The sequence below is a fragment of the Tigriopus californicus genome, chromosome 9 (assembly GCF_007210705.1).
Source record: "Tigriopus californicus strain San Diego chromosome 9, Tcal_SD_v2.1, whole genome shotgun sequence".
NCBI classification, from domain to species: domain Eukaryota; kingdom Metazoa; phylum Arthropoda; class Copepoda; order Harpacticoida; family Harpacticidae; genus Tigriopus; species Tigriopus californicus.
In genome coordinates, this window is record NC_081448.1 from 3,739,879 (window position 1) to 3,764,629 (window position 24,751).

Consider the following 24,751-nt stretch of genomic DNA (forward strand, 5'->3'; position numbering starts at 1 on the left):
AGAATGGAGAACTCTAAAGAAAAAGGTGGCGAAATAATTAATTTCTACGGATTAACGATGTTTTTATTCAACGTTAATATAAATTTGTCATACTTCAAGATTAAGCTTGATTAAAGTTGGAATTGACAAGTATGGCATCAAAATTGTGAAATATTGGCATTAAGTAAGTTCTAACTTACATTGCAGACTCTTTTCAGGTTTTTCTACCTGCCTCAAAAAAGTGGAATATTTTCATTTATATTTTGGGCATGGAAAAAGCATATTATATTTTCTTGGCAATTGCTTTAAGATATAACTGGAGCAATTTGTAGTCAAATTTGATGCAAATGCAATCTTTGTAAGCGTGATATCTTTGCTCAATGGATTTGGATAAAATTGCAAGGTTACTCCCTACATCTATTTTTTTTCTTTTGGTTTATTTTTTTCACGGGCTTTCTAACCGGGAAAGTAATCCCCAGCACTATTAAAATGGAAGGTTATAATTCGTCTATTTATTACCTTTCAATCTTTATGTAATATTTGGTTTACCGACGAATTTGAGTTGGCAGACCAAGCTAGTCCTTGAATGTAGGGTTGATGTGGAATGCTATCTAAAAAAGTGTCCAAGTCTGACTTGAAAGATGCAACCCGATCAACAAGGTACGTATTCCCTACGAATATTAGATCAAAATTGATTTAAATTGATTTTTCAATTAAGTTTTTTTGAAATATTATCTCTATGCAGGTTTTAAGTGGATGAATATACTAATCTGAGATATTTCCCGAGATAGTATTTTACAAAAGTGGTTCTTTTGTTTCAATTACCACGAAAACCGTTACAAGAAGTCTTGGCACTTACACAAAAACTTAATCAGTGTTTTCGATACCACCGTGAGTGGTTACTATTTGCAAAAATGACGAGTTCAATTTGGACCAGAGGCACACTAGTGCAAAATTAACTTATGAACATCTTGATGATCCGCGTCGGCGATTGACACTAAAAAATCGATGCCTCCATCCAGTAGCACACAGTAATTGAACCAAAAGCATAAATCACTCAAAAAAGAATGTGCTCATAATAAGGTGCATAAAATACGTTTTGTATATCCAGCCGTCCAGAACACTTAAGTATTCGTGTCACAGTGTAATCGATAATAAAATAAATGATTTAACAATTGCTGTAGAAGCAGCGAGAAATAGATCAATAGAAAGATGAAAATAATTTTGAGCAATCTGAAATGACACGTCACCTTCGAGCTTGGAGCTTTCACCCCGCATCTTTATCCTCTTGGACAGTCAAGGCATGCTTCTCGCTCACATGAAATTTAAAGGCAAAGCCGTACAATTTCATATGGATTCCGTTCATGACGAACCTTCATTTTCATTGCATTTTCCTTGTTCATCGATTTCCACTCCAACGTTTGCTTATAGATTACGACAAACGTTTTTTTTTCCAGAACAAGATCTCGTCTTTGGCTTGCACTGAAGAGCAACATATTTTATTAAAATGTTTTGAAAGTCAATTCGCTTGATCCGTTTGAAAGAAAAAAAGAATTTAATTCTACTCTACAGTTGTAGTACCCGAAATAAAAAAAAACCTGAAATACTTGATCAAAGAGATTGGCTCCAAGAGCATTTTAAGGCCATTTCTAGAGACCTTTTCCGAGATTCTGAGAAGTCGTACCCGACTTGTCGAAACTTTTTAGTTACGTTTCTTGAAAACTAGCTCATGTTTTCCCTCACATTTGCCAAAACACAACACTTTTATGGTCAGTCATCATAGGAGAAACTGCGACCAAATCCATGAATTAAAGATGCTTAATAAAGAAATATCAGCAAACGCCAGCTGTTTCTCCCTCTCTCTGATTAGACGATTCTTATTCTTATTGGGACATTTTAACAGGAAAGGAAGATGACGTCACCATCAAATTTTGGGGCGCTTAATTGCTCTTTTGAGGCTTCATAGTTCTTTGTTATGGGATTAAATTGGAATTCCAGTTCATCTTTCCATAAAAAGAAGGATTCATTTGGTATTTTATTGTTCAAATTGTCACCGAGTTACTCATTAATATTCTTGAAAATAACATACTAGCTGGAAAAAGCTGTTTCTAGGCTTATTTTTCCTCTCTTAGAACTTTAAATTTTTACAAAAGACTTTTTTAAATCTTACGTTTTTCATCTAATATTTTGCTTTGTATCTTGGCTTTTCAGTACCTCTACTGTATTGAAAAGTGCCCTATCAAACTCCCAAAATTTGTCCTGTACGATCATTCAGCTGCTACTTCAAGGAGTCCAATTTTTTTTAGGGTTGCCGTTATGTATAGTTCTCCAGAACAAAAAACACCACGAATCTCAACGTTGAAAAGATTCAAATCATTTCGTTGTCAAACGCTCATTAATGGAAAAGAGATACGAATAAGGGACCTTTGCTGATATTTTTTAAAAGCCTCTTTAACGTGAATGTGTGCATTAAGGCACGGTCTGAGCAAAAACGTTCCCATTCCTTTTTTGATCTGTTGCTCCCCTAGTATTTCAAGCTTCGAATTGGAAACTAAAAGCGCGTTTGTTTTGATTTTCTATTGTAGCTGAATTGGTAATCAATAAAACTATCAATCATGAACCAGTGCTACGCCAGTTTATGGAGGACAGCGCCTCTACAATTAGAATCCATAACCTCACACCCTTTCAACTGTCAGCCATCCAGTCTAAAAACTAGTGTGCCCAACTTGCTCGCAGTGCACTTTCTTTGCCTTGCTTCCATCGTGTTTCTAGGTCTCCAATCCTTGCCTTTGCGACGAATGAATAGGCCTTTCATAGGTTCCTTACAAGAAATTATCCCAAAAAGACATTTTTCCTGTCATGCAGAGTGTGTGTATTGATTTTTTTGCACTGAATCTTTCTTTAACAATTAGCCCATTATGTCTGTAAGATCATCCAAGCGGAGGCCTTTTTTGTAAGAAACTACCTCAATCCTAATTCCGCTATTTGGGGTCTCACGCTCTTTGTCTAAATGCAAACTGTCCTTGAGATGCCCACCTTCGGCTCAACAATTATTTTGCTCATGAGTTGAAAAAAAAATCACGGATCATTTTGTTTTTGTCGAAGGGCGATGTTTGGCCAAACTATTTGTCATCTTCGACAAACCCCAGGCAAAAAACCTGTTGTAAATTGTGGTCCTAGAGCTGAATTTTGACCTGGTAACTTCCCATGACAAGATACATTCGTTATAACAGAATATTCTTTGATCACAACACATTCCCAATGGAAGTTGGCAAAGAAACCAAAATGATCCACAAAAAAAGTCATCCCCAGGGCATCCTATTCTTGAGCATTGAGGTTCCCTCTACGAGGTGTGGGTCTCTTCTCTGCTAACTGTACAGTCCCAACTTTTTTAATCTCTCCCAATACGAGAGCTCTCTAAAATCTTCGATGTTCCTGGTAAAACATCTTTTGACCTGCTCGACCTTTTGCAAATCTGCTGAACTGATTGGAGCTCAAATGGGTGAAGCATATTCAAGATGTGGATAATCAATTGACTTGTAAAGAGTTAACATCGTGATGCTATCTCTCGACTTAAACGTGCGACATATCCAACCACACATTTGAAAAGCCTTACCCACCTTCAACTGGATATGCTCATTGAACTTTCCATTATTTTGGAGGACTACACCTAAGTCGATCATGAAAGAGACGTACTCAATATCTTTGCCTCCATCATCTACGAGTATACGGTTTTTTGGCGTCAACCCAAAGGCCATTTCATCACGCTCAAGGGAACTGAAACGGAGCTATAAATATTCTGAAAAGGAGGGGTCTTAAAATGGGGCCCTGTGGAACACCCGACTTGACATCATGTCTGTCACTAAAATATCCCCCGACCACAACGAATTACTTCCTACCATAAATGAAACTTCTTAACATCATTCATGGAGTCTGTTAACTAACATTTGGATTGAGCAAGTAGGATAATTGATGGGTTCAGCCATGTCACTTTCCTTTCTTATGGTTACGTTTTATATCGTAACTTTCAATTCTTGAAAAATACATGTTTTGATATCAAAATACACCTAAAGGTCTGGTCAACAAACAAAATAAGGCCAAATCTTTCCAGAACTTTTCGAACAAGAACAATAGAGTAAACTACAAAAAGATATGTGCTAGCATATTCCACGGCTGAATTAGCCAAGAGAACCAGGTCGTCTGTATATTGAATATATTGAACGCGAAAATGGTTGATGGTGGGGCCTTGGTGGGTGAGGGCTTCAGGCAGGTCGGATACATAAAGATTGAAAAGAATTGGCGTTAATGGATCCCCCTGCGGAAGGCCAATGGAAGTAAAGTAGCAAGGGATGAGTCCTCACCAGAACGAATGGAGCATCTGAGTCCCGCATAGATGTTGGACAGCCGGACACAAATTGAACACGGAACTCCCCACAGTTGGAGTTTGAGGAATAACCACGTTCGGTCCACCCTGTCGAATGCTTTGGAGAAATCCACAAAGCATCCATACATTCTCTTCTTGTTGCTGATGTTGGAATGCACAATTTCATAGAGGAGAGTAGCTGCCGTGGGGGTTGAGCGGCTTCTCCGGAAACCGAATTGGAACTTGGGAAGGAGATCCCTATCCTTGGCCAATCCGGAGAAGCGGGCAGCAAGTAGGGTGGACATCATCTTCAAGAAGGGGTTCTCCAGGGCGATGGTCCGATGGTTGTTTAGAATGTCCCTGGGCCCTTTCTTATGGATGAAGATGATGGCTGACTCCATACACGCTGGTGGGAAGAAGGAAGAATGGAGGGCGAGGCTGAAAAGATCTTTGAGGAGTGGCTGGGCTTGGATCCGGAGAAGTGAAAGTTAGAAAGGAGAGACCCCAGATGTTGAGGGGGCTTTGTTCTTCATCTTCTTGAAGGCCACGTCCATCTCGGGTTCCGTGAAGGGCTACCAAAGGGGATGGTGTTCTTCTGGGCAGCCCTGGACCTCCTCCATTACTGTTTCTGATGTTGATGCAAACAGTTCTTGACAGTGGAGGAGGAATTTTCGAGTTGGTGGCGGGCTTTTTGGCACGTTTGTACAAGCCCGCCATCCGGGACGAGGCCGATGAAGAGAGCAGGTTCTCCACTTCCAACAATTGGTGGGCTGACTCGGCGCTCCTCAGAGACTTGTGATATGCAATTCTTGATATCGGATATTGCTCCCAAGTCTCCGGTGTTTGGCTCTTTTTGGCATTACGCAGTTTTTGGAGCATTTGACCCCTCAGCTCTCGATGGTAGGCGCTGAACCACGGGGTCTTGAGTCCTCCTCTCCTCCTCTGCACGGAGGAGGACTCTTTAAATGCTTGCGAAATGCCTTGGGCCACTGCAGCTGGATTGCTCACAACACCGGTGTTGATGGATATCTGCAGGGCCTCAAGTTGAGCCGCGCACTTCTGTACATTGACCTCTCCGCTTGCTGATCCGCTGTTGCCGCCGATGCTGGTTCCTCCCGATACCGAGTTATTCAATCCGACCAAGAAAAGAGAGATCACTATTGCCATTGAGGGTGGAAAGGGAAGGGATGATTGGGAAGAGGAAGAGTGTTTGAGGGCTAGAATCTCACGTCTTGAAAAAGACGTGAGCCGGGGAATATGGGCAGAGGAAGGATTGGAAGGGGAGGTGCATTGAACGGGGCATATCACAGATTCATGGGGGGCCACTGTTCGTGGGCGTGGCCCCGCTCACTGGTATCACAGTTGGTACTATTTTATAGACTTAAAGCCATTAAAAACAAGATTCTTGTTGGATGAGTAAAAAACGCAAGTCCGCCATTCAATAATGAAAACTAGCCTTGTCCTTGGATTAACACAGGCTGGCATTTCATCAAGCGTTACACCCATTTACGTTGCTCAAAATTTAGTTCACTGGGCGTCAGGGGGCGTTTTTGTGTGTGTTACCGAATCAGATGCCAGAGGTGTTTTTTTAATCGTGTTGAAAATCACCCTTGACCAATTCATACTCTATTAGTGGACAAAACTAGACGGCAATGTTTGACCTCCAAATTCACAACTAAACTAATCGACTCAGAGCTATATCAAATTCCACGGGAAATTCAATTGCCGACAAATGAACGAGTACAAATTGAAGAAGATTTTAATTTTTCTGTGTGTTAATTAGATTCAACTTATTTACTGTAAAAAGTAAGCAATTGGTGATAGATTCAGTGTGCTTTCTCGCCCTGAAACCTTTACTTACTTGGCTCTTACTCGTCCAATGCAATAGTTCATGTCTCCACTATTCATGGTCAGTTTTTCATTTTCCTCGGTTCAACAGCCCATTTTATTAAATCAGTTTCCCCCCTCGTTCACCCTCATTGAGGCCATCAAACATTTATGAAAACACAGTTTTGCAAGAAATAGCTTAATTTTTACCATTTTTCGAATATTAGCTCACAGTTGCTCCCACCAAGAGCTGCATGATTTGCCAGGAAACCCGTTCACAGTCCGTGGCAAAATAAAGAAAATACGGCGAAAATGTCCATCTTGAAAATTTCACTCGATACCATGCTTTATTTCAAGGTTTAAACAAGAAGGCAATCAACTTCGCAAATGAAGTATCCATTGTGATACTGGGTCAGCGCTGTATTTACCATCTCCACATGTTTTGTATCCAGTCTGATGTTGAACGCTATGAAGTTGTCAACATTCTTAACATCGAAGGAAGTTATAAGGTTGCTAAGCTCATCGTCAAAGACGATCACATCACCAGTAATGATATCGAGTACTTTGCCTTGGCATTGATTTTCTTCGAAGCATTTGGAATTTGTCGTTTTCTTCTTTGCTCCAACTACATAACGACGTATTTCTCCTCGTGGAATTTGAGCATCCGTAACTAGAAAATGGAAGAGTTGATTTCAAAGGCAGATTAGTTGAAAGTTGGTCTTTTTTTTGGTTTGTTTTTTCACGGGCTTTTCTAATCGCCACAGGGAATGTAATCCCCAGTACTATTAAAATGAAAGGTTATAATTCATCTATCTATTACCTTTCAATCTTCATGTGACCGAATTTGAGTTGGCAGACCGAGTAGTGGGGAGGGGGAAACAAACGAGAACAATGTAAGAATTAGAGAGAGAACTACTATTTTATAGGGACAAATCAATGAGATTGGGACAATGCATTATCTAATTGAGGCGTAAAAGGTACCTGTTTTAATACTGTACATGTTCAAAAGTATCCATGAGCTTTGTCCTCAATCAGGCTTTAGAGTCAATTGTTGTGAACGACAAGGTTTTCACTTTTTAGCCCTCCAAAAAATCAAGGGTAGCAAAAACAAAGGGGTGTTGCCTGACTTTGCACAAAAGCTTGCAAATAATCTTGCCCAAACAAAGGCGACCACACGTTCTAGAGGGCTATAAGGAATATTTTTAACTATCATATCATAGCAATGTGTAGATAAAAAAGATATTCTGCAATATCAACTTCCTACAACAGAGTTTGAAGCCACTATCATTAGGGAGAAAAATCTTGCCTTGTTCATGTTGCCACTTCAACTGATCGGCTGGACCACAATCTTGGACACCTTTACTGATGCACGACGAAAAAAAATATGATTTCAGAGGCAGCACATTAATATATATATGTCTGCAACCTATTTTGTTCTTTCATGTCAGAAGGGTTTGTAAAAAAACAAGAAAACTTCGTTCTCACACTTTTTCCCAAAAATTAATCCAAACCTATGGTATATTTCTTTTACACTGAAATGGGTGAAAGTGCATAATAAATTGTACAAATTGGACAAAAGTAACAAAAAAGTAGATAAGATTGCAAAGCTTCCAGATGTTATAAATTTGCAGAAAATCGTGGGATATGCCAGTTTTAGCAAAATTTGCACAATGTGCAAGATACAAGCCTTGGCAACCGTTTGTTATTTGTTTGTTTGTTTTGGTTATTGCGACTCTTGGCCATGTCAGATTGTAACATGTTTAAAACTGTATGTATAGATACCATATACAAAAATTGATTCAAGGATAAAAGAATGAAGTGGTCAAGGATGATAAAATGGTAGATTAGAAGTCAAAAGAATATGACTAGCATTGGTTCAGTGCACATGAAAAAAGTATGTAAAAGAGTACGTTGATTTTTCATCGCGTCCCATGTTCCTACGTGAAGAGTGGATTCAAACATATGAAAGCCGATTTTGCATTATAACTTATGAAACGTTTTTGATTGAACCCTCCAGGTGAGCCAATTTACACCCTTGGGGATGGTTGGGTTTAAGGAATGGGTTGGGCAGCCACATTAGAATAGGAACGTGTTTTGGGAATTGGGGTGAGGCAAGGAATATTAGGGACAAGAGTGTTTTTAGGAATAGGGGTGGATTGGGTATTTGAAGGAAGCGGAGGGAATTGGGGAAAAGGGTGGGGGGGTAGGAGGAGAGGGAGGGAGGAAGCTTAATGTGTTAAGGAAGGGTGGTGGGGTGGGATTAGGTTTAGGAATAGGGTCAGCTCTAAAACTACGAAACTGAGCTATCCTATTTCTCGCCTTTCATTGCGTCCCTTCTCCGTGGACGGCTGTACACCGTACATTAAAGCACGTCTTAAGTCTCATGGACTGACGGCACATGTACGGGTGAAAAAAGGACAATCTACCTTTGAACATCCCTTCTTACTATTGTACTTCTCAAGGCCGAACTTGAGAAGTTTTTGACACCATTTAGGGTGGTCAAACTGACAGCCTTTTCCTTCAAGACAAGGCTGCTCCTGGTAAACAGGGCAGACTGTTTTGTCTACAACTGCCTTATCCTGCTCTTTTTCAAGAGGAGGTACTACTTCAACCTCTACATTGGTCAAATCAGTCGACTTCTCAACTATTGGGTGAGCCTGTTCTTCAAGCAGCACCCTGGTTTCATTGACCCAAGCAACTAAAGCCTCTATAATAAAGGGCTTATTGACTACGGAAGGATCTTTCCCCGCTAAGACCCAGTCCAAACATTGTCTAGCCTCTTTGCTGACTTTTCCAAAAATAAATTCGATCTTGAATGCAGGAGGAACTATCTATGAGCAGCAAAATCAAGAGACCAAGAAAAAGAAGAAAAAAAACCTAAAAGGCTGTGCAATCTTGTCCTGAGATACACGACAACAGAGCAAAAGAGGGATAAACTACTTCACATCAAACTAAACATACATATCTAAACAAGAAGTAAGTGACAGAGAAAAGCAAGGAATCAAGAACATAATTAAACTAGAAAAACAACACAAAAAAAACAGAAATAGACTCAACAAATTGGTCTAACACAAAATGAAATCAATACACTAATGAAAAATAAATCTAACTGTCAAGGACCAATATAATCAAAGTGAATACCTACACATAACGATTTGGAACTAGAAATACTACGCTACAAAGCAGAGAGAAACTGCTAAAGCTAAACATAAACGAGCAATAAACTTATTAGGTTTTAACGTAATTACATCGTACCAAAGAGCCATGAAAAGGCAGGCCAAATTGAGTGAATGAATGGCAGTTCCCATTCATTCGCCCACACACAAACACCACGAACACTACACGTGCACAGCGACCAAGGAGCAACAGAGGAAGTCACACCTTGGTTCTAAATTCCTGGGAGATAAGAACGACAGCAAAAATGGAACTGTTCTCTGCGAGCTCCAAAACAGGAAATGTTTGAATGTTAAATGTTTAAAATCTAGCATGTTCTCTGAATTTCAATTTAGGCTCATTTTTTACATCGTTATATCATTATACGTATAAACTCAAAACTCAAAAGCCATAATTGGGTCGTCAGAACACTGATCTAAGACAAAAAGTGTTATTCGAAGACGACATGGAGAGAAAGTCAAATCATAGGAAAATGTCCACAAAAATGGCTTTTTTAGTAGAAAGGGTTATATAATCTTTAAAAAAGTATTGACGTTTGGAAGCCTTGCAAATCCTAATAGTAGTCTGTCTATATTATACCAATACTGGGTTGGCCCACCAATAGTGTTTCCAGAACAATGAAAAGGTATTTCGTTTTTGTTTTGTAAGATAAACATTTGTTCTGGATTTTGGATAAACTAAATATTTTGGAAGTAATACTCATCATAGAACAGAATATGCGATGACCTTTGAAAGAAACAGAACTCTTTTCGAAATGATATCATCAATAGACCATGTCAAGTGCATAAAATTCAGGGAAAAATGTGGTCCAGCACCCTGATTTTAGGCATTTTGGGGAGGGAGATCTAGAACAAACATCACAGCCAACCGGCACCATCCACCCATTGAATTTTCAATAATCTAGTAATTTTGAAGTGAGCTGTGTTATAAAACCCAACAAAATGAACATTTTTGGTGTTAATTGGCGAACACAAAATCAAATTGGCTCAATACCACAATGCTAATTGCTTAGACGAGCATGCAAAATGCAATACATGTCAAAATTCAATGCATGCACAGTGCAGTTTGGCTGGGCATGTTGTCTTTGATTTTACTCCATGGAATAACGTCAGAGATGTTCATGAACGCGTTCACTTGACAAGCCCTATAAGAAACAAACCTGTACTTCCTAAGAAAAAATGTTCTTACATCCATTCTCCAAAAGGTCAATCGCATGAATCAGCTTTTCAGACGTGATGGTCATAAGGCGTCCCGCTGCGTTTTGGCAAATCTTTTTCATTGTGTCCTGTGGTGTTATATTTGCGGTCGAAATCAAAGCGTAGTTCTGGCCGTTTACACGGTGCACCTCCGGATTGGGTGGACAATAGGTCCTGGCTAAAAAATGTTTCCAAGTGTACATTATCAATTAAGAAGATGTCAAATTATCTTACCTAACCCAACTTATATTCATAAAAGATAAATAACTGGCCTCGCCGAATTGGTAGGAAGCACCTTCGATCAACAGTACCAAAAAAATCAAACATCACACAATTGAAACCCTGATTTGTTGAAGACATCATTCAGGTACTGTTTTTAATGCGTTTGTAGTCTTATCTGAATATCATTCAAGCTTCCGTGCGTACGAAGGGCTGATTCAGTCTTTTTTTGGACCTACTCAAGGACGAATTCACCACTGGACAACGACGGGGGTGGGGGAAAATGAAGAATTCCAATTCCAAAAATAAAAAAATGCATTTCTCTTTACATGAGTTGACTTAATTATAGCCTCAGAAAGCAATGGTCAGCTTTGATCTCAATCAAAGGTCTGTGTCAAAAGTTATGAGCATTGACCTGTTAATGAGTTATGAGTTATGACCTGGAACCCCGAACGGGACAAGACCAAAATTAATATTGTAAAAAATAACCTGACCCAATGAGAAACAATCTCGCAGTAAAGATTTAAAAGAATGAAACTCGGACCAGGGAGGGCGCAAATTGAGTGAGCTAGCACCACGTTGGCAAGATCTTACCAAGGTGGTGCTAAGCAAGCCATTTTCTGCCCACGTCGTACTGACTTTCAGGACCTCATTGCTTTTGACGCAGACGTTCAATTGAGATCAAAATTGGCAAACGCTTTCTAAGCTAACAAAAGTCCAACTTGTGTGAAGGAAAATGCATTCGGTTCATCTGGATAAAAGTTACGTTTCCCCCACCCTACCGTCTGTGTCAAGTGATGACGTCGTCCTTGAACTACTTTAATGCGGGCTTGCCCTCAATCAACTTGACACTTTCCGACGAAATCTTTAGAATAGCTATCTATTCAATAGCGGGGGCTTTATTTGCATGTAGTTTAACAAAGTGAAGCTTGAAGAAGATCCATATAGTCAAGACAATTTCATGCTGTCCAATTTAAAGAGAAGAGCAAGGGCTTGCCCGAGCTTCTCTTCATATGAGAGGGCAAGAGGAAATGACAAACACATTCAATGTGTTGACCATATGAACTTTTTGAATCCAAACTTAAATGAACTACATGTAAAGAGAGACCTGGCTATTGAATACACAGTTTACTTTAATGAAAACTCGTTTTCAAAGAATGATTTTCCCTCGATACCACTTTAAGCCAAATCTGATATGCAGAAATGTCCTTTCTCGTGACTAGAGGTTGTAAACTTAATTTCCACACGTGAAAAAAGAGCCATGAAATAATAGCTATTTATTCAAGAAAGGGGGACTTCTTTGCGTGGATGGAGTTTATAAAAGTGTGGCTTGAAGAATGTGGACAACAGATAGAATTTTCTTTTACAAGGACCGGTTTTCAGCGGTATAAAGTTCCCTCTCCGGCAAACAGAGGACACCAAACGTCACCATTAGAAATCTTATTTCATGACGCTGTGTTCACGAGTGGCCGGAATCTAAGTTTCCAGCCACTCGCGAAGAAAATAGACATTATCAAACCTCAAATTTGACTTTGAGTGGTTTCGAGGGAAAATCATACCTTGAAAAATGGTTCTTGTAAAAGAAAACTGTGTATTCAATAGCAGGGGCGTTTTTTGTATGCAGTTTATTCAAGTTCGGATCTCAAAAAGTCAGTTGGTCAACAACAACACCTTGAATGTGCTTGCCATTTCATCATGCCCTCTCATGTAAAGAGAAGCTCGGGCAAGCCCTCGCTCTTCTCTTTAAAGTCGACGGCATGAAATGGGCGAACGCATTCAAGGTGTCTTGACCTTGTCGACTTTCTTCAAGTCTCACTTTCTAAACTCTACGCTAAGAAGGTCCCTGCTATTGTACAAATAGATATTCATTTTCGTTACCATATGTTAAATAGGGGCTCTAAAGCAATTACTGCCACTTGTGAACAGAAGGCAAATTTCTAAAAGCTTAAGAGATTTAGTCCTTTTTCGCGAGAGGAGATTCATTAAAACTCCGCCAATTTCTTCTCATAATGATTATACGGGCCCTTATTTGCAACGTCACACGGCCCAAAAAACGGGAAGAAGCACGGTAGATTGCTAAATAAACTACTCTTGCCTTTACTTGAACCCATTTTCTATTCCGGACATTATGTGACTTGGGGCACTAATTATAGATAAGATTTTAATAGAATTAGCCAAAAACAAACCCAACAGCATTATAATGCAATAAAAAGGAATTGGCCCAATCGCCCCTCTATTTGGTAGAAGCTGAATAGCAAAGCGCTCTCTGAAGTGCAGAACGTAAAACATATTTCGTGTAGCGTAAGGGGGCTATTCAGATTCCAATTTGAGAAGGAGTTTACTGTAAGCCCTTGTTTCTCTTCAAACTTCTCATGACAACTCTTACTATGGTTAAAGTGCTATTCTACTGAATTTCAAAAAGAATTTTTAACCTCCATTGCTAGATGGCTTTTCTTTTGGATATTTTAGGCTCCAGCAGCGCTACTCTTTTAAGATAATTATGTATACTTATGATATATATACATACCACGTATTATGATGCATTTCAAAAAAATATTCTTACAATCAGCTGGGGCAGGTGCCAAGCACCTTTGTTTGAGGTCCTTGCATTGTTGTGTTTGGAACAAGTGATCACTTCGACAGCAAGTGGGATCGTCATCAGTTTCAATCAAGGTGCCATCGCAATTGCCTTCTTCTACTTGTTGGTAGTTCTTGCAACAAGCATTTCTCATTGTAATCGGATGCGTAATAGGACACTGAACGGGATCTAAAATCCGAAAATAGTAGTCAGAGCAAGGACACCTGTAACAGGAGGATTGGGCATGGCCGTTGGCGAAGCTAGGCCACTTTGTGATAACAATATTTCAGCTCCTCAAAAGTTACAAGAGATACCACCATTCGGTATGAAAAACCAGTTTGAAAGGATAAGTTATCTTTTTATGATAGAGTTTTGAGCTATTTTACAATGAATGAAAATGTCGAAAGTTTCCAACTTATGTAGTAAAACGTGTAGAGTTTTAGGAATAGGTAACTATCTTCGGCCTTAAATGTCAGTTCCTTCCTACCTGTCTTCATTTACACATCCGTCAAAGAGCTGTGACGAAAAGGAACATCGCCCTAGCTCCGCTGATGTCCACTCCTTTAGTTAAAGGTCTCTTTGGGCAGAGATTGTGAAAGTATCTAATTTGATCTTTTTTCTAGATAGAATTTCGCTAGAAATAACGATTTGTGAGCACAGCAATCTTAAGATCGAACATAATCTTGATTAAGAGAGAGTTTCCCAAATCACACTGAGAAGTGCAACAATGCATAAGACTGGCGATTTGGTACATCTCAATATCATGAACAATTAGCATTTAAACCCCCTGAAATACATACAAATACATACATTGAGAAATAACAGCCAGATTTATCAAGGGTAAATATCCAGGGTTTATATATCCTAAACTGCACGTTCAAGGATAAGAATGATCTTAACCAAATGCAATAGTTCAACGTGGTTTCTCTATCAATTGTGATGTTGGGCTGGCATTAAACGTGTTCAGTTGGCTACGCTCATTTGTCAACGTGTTTTACTAGGGCCGCCCAAAACTTGCATCCTGCAAATTTTGCAAGAAACTTGCATATCCCAGAATTTTCTGCAAACTCATTGCATCTGCAAACTTTGCAACTTTTTCTGTAATACTTGACCTTTTTTGCAATTTATTATGGAACTTCACCCACTTAAGCACAAAAATGTTACTATTTCTGCAGTTTGTGATTAAAACAAATCGTGTCAATTTTGGGGAGAAAATTGCAAGATTGAAAATTTCCTGTTTTTTTTCTAAATATATGTGACTTGAATTGATTACAGATGTATTAACACTTGCCTGCCTGCATGTAGATTCCATCCATCCATTTTGAATAGCTGTCTATTATATCATTGCAGCTTTTGGAGCTACACTATGTTAAAGGTTGGGACTCAGCGTGTTTGTGCAACATGCATCTTTTTAAAAATTCAGACAAATCTTAACATGTTTCCATGGAGTATCAATAAATGGCAGGAAGATGGATGGTTAATTTGGGAGGTATGGCACAAGCCAAGTGGTTTTTTGGCCATCAGAAGTCGCGTGGGGGAGAGTATCTAGAAGCCAGGGTGACCAGAAGATTAGCTCGCAAAACCTTATGATTCATTGGCAAAAACCCGTAGACGCGGGAATTGTTTGATAAACAGATCTGCAGTTTGAGATACAAGAAGCTGGATTGCCAAATTAAAACCTCTGGACATTAAACAGGCCCAAAATGGTAGCTGGTTTGGTTAAAGCAGGTTCACATAAAAAATTTCAGCCCCATGGGATCAATATGGCCCATGCTAGGGCCATGTCCATTTTGGGCCAAACCACTTGGCCATTGAACAGCCATAACTTCGGCTGTTGTTATCCAGAGTGTCTGTTACAGAAAAGTCAAATCACTAAAAACAAATTCGCAGCACCTGAAAAGCTAGGTTATTTAAAGCAAGAGTGTTGGATGACATGAAAGATCTTGAATGTTGTGTAATAATAAATTAGATCATATGTACACATCAAAACTGATAATAAAGTTGACTAATTAATCATGAAGCTCTTCAGAGCATCATTACATGAGAATGTTGTGCAAATTTTTAAACGTATACATTTTTAATTTTCAATGCCTTGACCTTCAGTTTTGATACTCCATTGCTACAAAAGGTTGCGTGAAATCACGTCTAAGACGTGAAAATAGATGACCTTTGCTCAGAAAAGTCTAATCTAAACCCATGGAGATCCCATTTTTGTTTATGCAACATATAAAAAACATACATGGAACTATCCACACGCAAAAAGTTGAGAACATCCGGACTGTGCTTTTGGAAAAGTCAAAGGACAAATGAGGCCAATACACACCGAATTTCAATTGATGCATTTGTTTAAACCAGCTCTATCAAAAGGCCATTGTCCCACGAGCATTTTGATTCAAAATTCATCTCAATTGAATAACTACAGCCAGAGTTATGGCTATTTGACCATTGATGGCCAAGTGGTTTGACCCAAAATGGACTTGGCCCTAGAATAGGGCATATTGATCCCGTGGGGCTGAAATTTTTTATGTGAACCTACTTTAACCTAAGCATTGACAGTGTGAAATTACATGAGATTCTGGGACAAGTACTGTGAGGGTGTACTCACTTGACGTGGAATGCCCCTCTTACCTCTGAGCAAGACGTTGCCTAGAATGATCATACACTCACCAGAATGGCGGGCGTAGTTTCATACTGTTTAAAGTCCAAGCCCCTAACAGGCCTCCGGTACATAGTAGGTTCAAATTATGGTGCTGAGGGTAATTATAGCAGAATTTTCCTTTTCATTGACTATTGCTTGATTTGGAAGGTAAAAATAGCCTTTACCGCCCTCCAGAACGAGTCAGTGCCTATGTTTTGATAAGTTCATTTGCAAATTTGGTGCAAATTCAGGTGAATTTAATGCATATTTGCTGTCAATATAAGACCATATTTGTATGCAAGTTTTGGCCGGCCTGATGTATGTATCACAACAAAATGTATGCTCTTTCTGTATTTAGTTTTGTTTGTTTCACTAACAAAAGTAGTATACAATATATATAAGGATGACGTCTTTCTGAAAAATTAAATCAATTGCGTTCTCTTTTGAATTCTATAATTTTGAAATAATCAAGCTAAAAAATGAACGTTCAAAGTGCAATAGTTCATGAGTAAGATATTACCTTTGAATTTGAGATTGGTTCGGCATAATGACTGGTAGTGACCAAAACTCGGGCAAGGTATCACATTGCCTCCAAAGCAAAGTGACTCAGGGTCATACCAATCCAAATCGTGGGTGAAATCGTTGGCGCGATAAAATCGTTGACAACAACGCGTTCCATTTGCCAGTGCCCATGGATGAGATTCTGGACAGGCAAGAGACACTAGAAATCGAAAGTAATCTTCCTTCAATGACTTAAGTCCAAGCAAGAATTCGATTTTCAATTAGCGAATCCTGGTTCGATCCCAGGCTTGCCAAGTCCAAGCTTCTTTGCGGTATTTGAATTACAGCACGAGTTGCTGTTTTAACAACTGAAATGGGCGAACCTGCGGTCATTCCCGAGGGTGAAGTAATAATTGATATTGGTTGTGACGACGAAGCGGGAATATCCCTTAATTGGGACACCCATCAAGTAGATGGCAGGCCGAGCAAGAGAGCTGCCATCTGACTTCGTAACAAAAACAAAACAAACATGGTTTTAAGTTATATGAAAAAAAAACACTTTTCATTGTCGGACCCCTTGAAGGAATTTCTGCCATTTTCAATCATGTCAAGGTAGTGATCAGAAAGTGATACAAAGTTGCAAAAAAGGGTGAAAGATGGTCCAAAATGGCCACCAGTGCTCGAAATAAAAAAAAGCAATCATCAATGATTTGAAAACATAACGGCATGATCCTTGCTTACAAATGTGCTCAATTTAGAAGTGGGCAAGTCTGAAGCTAAATTAAATACGAGCAAAAGTATCATCCACGAGCTTCAAACAGCTGTCCAAACGAAAGCACATCTAGGCATTCTCGTCGCAATGACATTTGAATGTGTCACACATATACAACTTTGGTTATAATCTTTGGTCATTTTGACTAAAACTAGATAAGCCTAAGGCAGCCTTGTTCATGATTGATTGTTGTGGAACAATTTGAACCACCATCAGACTTGAATGATATTTCTTAATCAGAATCTTACATCAATGAAAAATCTCCTTCATAGCCAGCCAAGGCTACAATCAGACGTGAAAACAAGTTGAAAACATATGCAAGTATAATAAAAGAGCGATTTAAATGTGTCAAGAAAGTTCCATTTTCTGCCACCTTTATTTGCATGATTTTCTGCAGGTGGTCGAAAATGGTCTTTGAAAATTTTTGAATAAAATCTCCGTTACTGGTTTAAAGGTATTTAAGTTATAGTCTTATTCCTAAAGATCATGATAAGAGAAGGGGAAATGCAACATTTTCCAAAAAAATATGCCAATAAGATATGCAAGATTTCTTCAAACATGCACCAAAACGGAAAAAATATTCATTTTATTTTGCTTTTGCATCTTCATTTCTTACATTTTAGTGTTTGAAAAAATGAATTGCGCTTTGTTTAATAATATATTTTGTGTTTTAGTACATTTTCACCATTGAAAAGTGCGCCAATGAACTCCTAAGAATATGTGCTGACATATTCTTAACTGGTTTAATGTACTCTTTTTTTTTGTTATTCCACGGTCTTTTCCAACCGCTAAAGGGAATGTCACCCCAGTACTATGAAGATGAAAGGTTATAATTCGTCTATTTATCAACTTTCAATCTTTATCTAATTCAGCAATTTGAGTTGGTAGACCGAGCTAGTCCTTAAATGTAGGGTTGATCTGGAATGCTATCTAAAAATTTGTCCAATTCTGACTTGAAAGATGCGACCGGATCAACAAGATCTACGTATTCCCTACGAATATTAGAGAGAAGCAAATTAAACAATGAAGGAGCCCGAGAAAGGAGAGATGTGGACTTTATTGTTAGAACTAGCCTGGATTCTTGAGGGCTTGAAGGTGCTATGAAAATATGCTGAAATATACAATTTAGCTCATTATTTCACTGAATATGCAAAATATGCGACTGCAATTTTCCCGCATCCCTAATAATGATAATGGAGGTTTCGCTCATATAATAGGTGCTTGGTTTTTACCAATAATCGTTTGAAACTTACGACTGCCTTCTTTTCTTTTAAATCCTGGGCTCATTGTAGTGCCAGTAATAATCACATTTGATCTGGTAAGTGCTTCACAATCGTTGACTACTACCATTGTAGTAAGAAGTTTCAAAACACATTTGATCAGCTTGGAAAGTTTTAACATGGCGATTGCTCCCTTGCCGAATGGGAAATGAATTTGGTCAGATTTGGACTTTTTAATTATTCATTTAATCATTTGTCCATACCAACCAACTAACCAATCCTCATATAGGGTCGCCCAAAAGTGTTTAGCCTTTGTCCATTCCAAGGTCGATTCCGATAAGGCCTCCAAACAGATTGTATAGTATATTCTCTTTGAGGCTGCGTGACCCAACATTCTTTTCCAAGTTTTAGAGAAGACCCTTCGACTAAAAGGTTGGCTTTAAACTCTTTTTGGCATTATGAAGTTGTTGAAAGGTATTTCAATGTAGGCCATATTATATAAATTTGTTGTCATATTAAACAAAACCAAAGTTTGTAATTTCTTACTTTAAGCTTACTCTTCAACAGTGCCAGCTAACCTTGTCAACTCTGAATGTGAAGTGTTTAAAAAAGCTCAGTTCTCAAGAAAACACAATGTTGAGAAAAATCTACCTACCTACTTTTAAGGTAGGTTAGGTCAAGGAGTTCTCTAAAGCCATCCTTGGTTGAGTATATGACGAGTTGAAAGTTATTATAAAGAAAAACGCCTTCAGCAAATGGTTAAAATTGATTTTAACTCTCAAGGGCCAAAACAAAGAATACATTGTGCCATGATTCAGATTATGATTAGTAAGCTTTTTTTCAACCACCATTTATGGTTATTGCTACTCGTTTTTAATGACACATTGTCATCAAGTTCGAATAAGTAAAACAGTGGATGGCAATCTTTTTTTCTGGGTTGATTTTTCACGGGCTTTGTCTATGAAGTACTTTGTCTATTTATTACCTTTCAATCTTTATATGATATTTGGTCTACCAACGAACTTGAGTTGGCAGACCGAGCTAGTCCTTGAATGTAGGGTTGATCTGGTATGCTATCTAAAAATTTGTCCAAGTCTGACTTGAAAGATGCAACCGGATCAACAAGGTCTACGTATTCCCTACGAATATCAGAGGGAGCAAATTAAACGATGAAGGAGCCCAAGAGAAGATATGTTGGACTTCATTGTTCGAACTAGCCTCGATTCTCGAGGGCTTGAAGGTGCTCTCAAAACGCACGTTAAGCCTCTACGGTCACTAGAATTGACTTGAATCCTGGGTTGGGACAAAGCTCATGGATGCTTTTGAAGACGTACAGTACCAGATACCTTTCTACCTTCTCTGAACACTGTACAGTCCCAACTTTTTTAGTGTCTCCCAAAGCAAGAGCTATCTCATTCCAGTGATGTTCTCAGTGAAACATCTTTGGACTTCACCTTGGAGCCCAAATGGGCGAGGCATATTAAAGATGTGGCTGGACAATCGACTTGTACAGAGTTAGCATCGTGATGCTATCTCAGGACTCAAATGTACGATATATCCAACCACACATTTGAAAAGCTTTACCCACTTTCAACTGGATATGCTCATCGAACTTTCGATTATTTTCGAGGACTACACCTACATCTTTCATAGATGAGACCTGCTCAATATTTTTACCTCCATTATCTACAAGTGGAGTATTCAAAGGAGTTGACCCAAACGTCATTGAGCGGAATTTTATTCCGTTCAGGGCCATATTACTCTTAGTAACCCAAGAGAAGATTCTTTCTAGGTTCTTTGCCAGGCTACTGGAATCTTGGCCATTCCTAACAGAAACTAATTTGGTCTCGTCAGCATAAGAAGAGAGACTGGCAGTAATATCCATCTTTTGAAGTGGGGCGTTACCTGGACAACGCTCTTGAACATTTCACTCGTATATAGCGGAGATCATGGTGTTGAGCTGTTCGCGTCCATGAAAGATTAAAGGGGTAGCCAATCATAGAATAACGACATGGTTCGTCAAGTAATGATAGAATATGGTATTTTTGCAGAAAAAGTATTTTAGAATCACTAAGTCTTAACTGAATGTGCAACGTGGATTAACTCCGGGGATTACCTTAGAAACAAATTAGCTATACGAATCTCTTAACTAAATTTCATATTCTGGGACCTAATGGGTTGATGGCCTTCTTTTACCCTTATTTAAAACTTAGCTTTCTAAGCGAGGTGGAAAGGTCTATCACACTGGTGCCGCAATGCCAAAATATGTTTGAAAATAATTCTCGGCTGGTTTGTTAAGAGTGTCGCTCTTCCTCCAAGAGCTCTATTTTGCCCTAACTACATTTTTATTTTGCAATAACTTGAAGTTGGGGTTACTACTGCTAACATGGGGAACAGCAGGATTTTTGCTTGTTCACAATTATGCCAATGTCCACATGCACTACATTAATCACAACTGAACTGCATTTTCCCTTATCGCTACTTTGGTGAAAATTTTTAATAAGTTCGTCAAATAAGAATCCGCTAAATATAAGGTGAATATTTGAGTTAGGCTTGCCAGGACGTGTTATTGCGCTCTGACTATTGCAAGCCAAGGTAACAGACGTTTACTCCTTCAGATTGTGAAGCAATTTACCTCCAATTGCCCGGACGACGACATTGTCAGTCAGGCCATCACTACTTTCTAGGATGAATATATGCATAACAAAACTGTTTCGGGATCCTTTGTAATAGTTCTACAAATGATCTAAAATCATCATAAGGCAAACATTTAAGACTACTGAGAAAGAGAAGTATCAAAATGAATATTTTTACTGTTCTATACTTGTGGGTGGACATCACCCAGAAGGAGTTGGATGGACATGATAACTGAATGTATTTATGACTAGTACGTTCTTATATACATGACTAGAATGATTCATACTAGATGGTTACGAGCATGTGCTCGCCTAGTACAGCACATTTACTCAATCCCCTTATAGTAGCAATAAAAGGATTAACTAAAAAGGAGTTTCACCTTGACAAAAACTTAGTGCCAGGTTTATAATTGTAATAATTGTTTATTCATCCCTTAATATGAGGGGTGGATCAAGTGTATTCCGACATCGATTGGCCAAAACGAGAAATATTGCGTTGCTTCGCAATACCAAAAACTGAATAATAAATCACTAAAAAGGTGGGGATTAGCTTGATTAATTTCGCTTGTATTCTTTTTGCAAACGGGTCATATGCCTCAGACATGAAGGGGTTGTTTTCTTTGCGTCTCTCTTTTATTCTGTTTAAACCAAATTTAAAGGTCCCCCTACACCATTTGATTTCCATTGTGTTCCAATAGTTTTCCCAAACGTATCTATCCTCGTTAGGAATAAAAAAAGGGCATCATATTAATTCATGTATTATATTCGAAGAAATCGACGAAGCAATTCCACCAACCGATCCTATTCAATAGCATCAAATGGCAATTCAGGCTTTCAAGGTCATTTTTGCCCAATGTGAAAAAAATATAGTAGCAAAGTAGTTCAGCATTTCATTTTTTTTCAAAAATCCGAAAGAGAAGCTGGAATTGAAAAGGATTCTAAGTCTCTATTTTGCTTGTATAGTTGGAGGTCATATCAGAATCATGTGTAAAGTTTGCCTTAAGTGGCCCGTTTGTGCAACTCCCTGCCAGTGTGAAGCAGGGTGGGAGGCACGGGAAAGGATGTGATAATTTATGTTAGACAGCACAACTTTTGGTCGGATTGCTTCATAACTAGAAACAGGAAAAGAAGTTAAAAACCTAAAACCTAGGTTTTTTACCTTTTCCGGTCAAATTGTGGGCAAATTACCTAAATTGTCGTTTTTGGGAAACAAAACAAATCCCTTTTTGTACTTTTTTTGCGTTTTTATCCCAGAAATGGTGCAATTACTTATAATAGCGGTAAAAAAACTTGGAAAATGACCATAAATACAACCAAGATTTTCGAAGAACCTCAAAAAAGTCGACACTATATACTAAATCTAAAGCAATTTTAACTTCAACCTGCATTGACGAGCAATGTCATGACACTTGGCTTCCTTGTAATGGTCTATCTCCGACTCAAGCAAAACAAATTGCACGAAATCAATCATGAGGGAATTTATTACACTAGTGCCATGAAGGCAACACATAAGTAGCAAAAATGTCACCCTGTTTTACCCCGCTGCTGATGCAGTTAGCTCCCCAGTAAGCGTTGATGTAGAAAGCAACGCTAGTCTTACAAAAAAATATCTCAATAATTATATGCTGTTACTTATGTTTCTCTGGCTAAAATAATTATTTTTTTGAATGCTTCGTGCCAAAAACAAATAAAGCAAATCAATCTATTTTCATTTTCCTTTTTCGACAAACTCACCCCTATTTTCATTTAATTTCCGCCAAACTTGCCTTTTTTACCGTTTTATGGCCAATTTTGCAACCTTTTCCCTTACATTTTCATGACTGATTTTGCAATCTTTTTTGCCAAATTTTGTATCTTTAATTTACGTTTTTTACTTATTTTCCCTACCATTATTTCCGAGGTCTATTCATAACCGAAATTTTGAACACCCTTTGTTCCCAAACATCCGTCAAGTCGATTATTAGGGATCAGAAAGATAATATTTTTGGTTGAATTAAGTTTTCAACTATTTGGCTCATATTTGGGAAAAAAATTAATGAACTTTAGCCACAGAATAACCTAAAACCTAGGATTTTAGGGGAAATGGAAGGGTTTTAGGTATGCTTAAAGAAAATTTAGGAGAAATACATGTTATGTGTGAAAAAATTGGGGACAATGTTTGTCCTCCCTTAAAGATTTGTTTTAATGTTGAGCAAATATGTTAGTGTAATACTACACAAGATCTAATTTCAGCATAAAGGTGGATGGTAATTCTCCCATCGTTTGCCACTATACCAATGTTCGAAAATGCAAGTGGGCACAGTCTTGATGTCAAAACCAAAACTAAGGACCTGCTGAAAACTGGCAAAAGGCTGAGGGAAGTGGGTGAGTCTTTCGGTGTCCGTCCTCAAACCATTGGTAAGAGGGGAATTTTATCCAAGAACAACAAACCCCTATGCAACAGACCAGACCAAGGGCAAAGATCTGGGATTCCATTAAGCCCAAAGAGCAAGAAGATCGTGAAAAATAATAATCAAGCTTTTTTTTCCTTAAATACCACACTAATACCTGAAAATCCAAACAAACACTTTTTTCGCCTTTTTCAAAATTAATCATACGTTATTGAAACTTATTTTGGCTTAGTTTTGCAACTATTTGAACCAAAGTCACTGTTATGTCATTACTCATGCTGTCGACCGACTCTTAGCTCTTGTCTATTGTTGGTAGCCCCAACCTACCGTAATCACCTACTCTCTTCTTGTCTGTCCCCACTATGGAAGCTTTAATAGCTTGGGTTGGTCACACCCAGCCACTACTTGACTGTGGGATGAACCCATAGATAACTTCATATATAAATCGAATGAGGGCGCTGCGATCGCGTTTTTTCGTCTCAGCTGTCGCTGGTGAAAAAATGTTTCATTCGTAGTAAAGCTACTTAGGACAACTATGGTACAAATTTGAATCGTTGCTGGCTCGTCTAAATTCAGAGTAGAAACCCCCAATACGACTCCTTGTCAAGCAATTACTCTCGTCTAGCACGCTTGATAAAACGGGTTTGAGTAAGTTGTCCGACCACATTTTTAAGAACGCAATTTTGAAGAGGTTGAAATGGGGCTCAAATTGAAGTTTTCATCCATGTGGTGGAAACACTTAACTGAAACCCAAGAAACAAGACTAGGTTCAGGCTGACCTCCAGAGGTGTCGGATTTGCCTTGTTTACGTATAGGTGCAATCATGTCGCCCACATTCAAGCACATTGTTGGGAGATTGAAACGAAATTCCGAGTACCTCATCATTGCGTTGCAATTTCGGATACATTTTGTTACACTTTCGAGATTTTCGAGATGCGTTGCTAAACAAGGGCAATCAATAGAGTACATGATTTGCTCTACGAATGTCCAAATCTTTTTTTACATGTTACGTGCAAGATGCCCTAAAAACATGTTTTTTTATTATTCTACCGCTCTTTCTACCTGTATATTTGTAAGATTCAAAAGAAATTAAGATTGAAGATAAATAACAAACGTTTCATGAGAATAATTCAACTTGCCTGAAGCGAGATTCATCAAGTCGGCCATTAAACTCTTTGATCTGAATGAAAAACTCCGGACGAAATAAAAAGTTGTGATTGGTAATTTGACATTTACACTTTAACAGTGATAAAAAAAT

The 24,751-nt window shown here is 38.5% G+C and overlaps 1 protein-coding gene across 3 annotated transcripts in view; it reads right to left on the reverse strand.

Moving 5' to 3' along the window:
• Positions 1-6,482: 6,482 nt before the first annotated feature.
• LOC131886939 (uncharacterized) overlaps positions 6,483-24,751 on the reverse strand; it is a 41,671-nt gene continuing 23,402 nt past the window's right edge. Inside the window, exons 1-5 of one of the 3 annotated variants that reach the window (XM_059235406.1) lie at positions 18,501-18,671; positions 16,495-16,695; positions 13,322-13,525; positions 10,532-10,717; positions 6,483-6,839 (exon numbers count right to left, since the gene is read on the reverse strand). In XM_059235406.1, the coding sequence (XP_059091389.1) occupies positions 6,529-6,839; positions 10,532-10,717; positions 13,322-13,525; positions 16,495-16,695; positions 18,501-18,648 (1,050 nt within the window). In that variant the 5' untranslated portion in view covers positions 18,649-18,671 and the 3' untranslated portion in view covers positions 6,483-6,528. Of the gene's footprint in view, positions 6,840-10,531; positions 10,718-13,321; positions 13,526-16,494; positions 16,696-18,500; positions 18,672-24,751 lie in introns of those variants that run through there. The other 2 variants (XM_059235407.1, XM_059235408.1) reach the window with 2 other exon arrangements.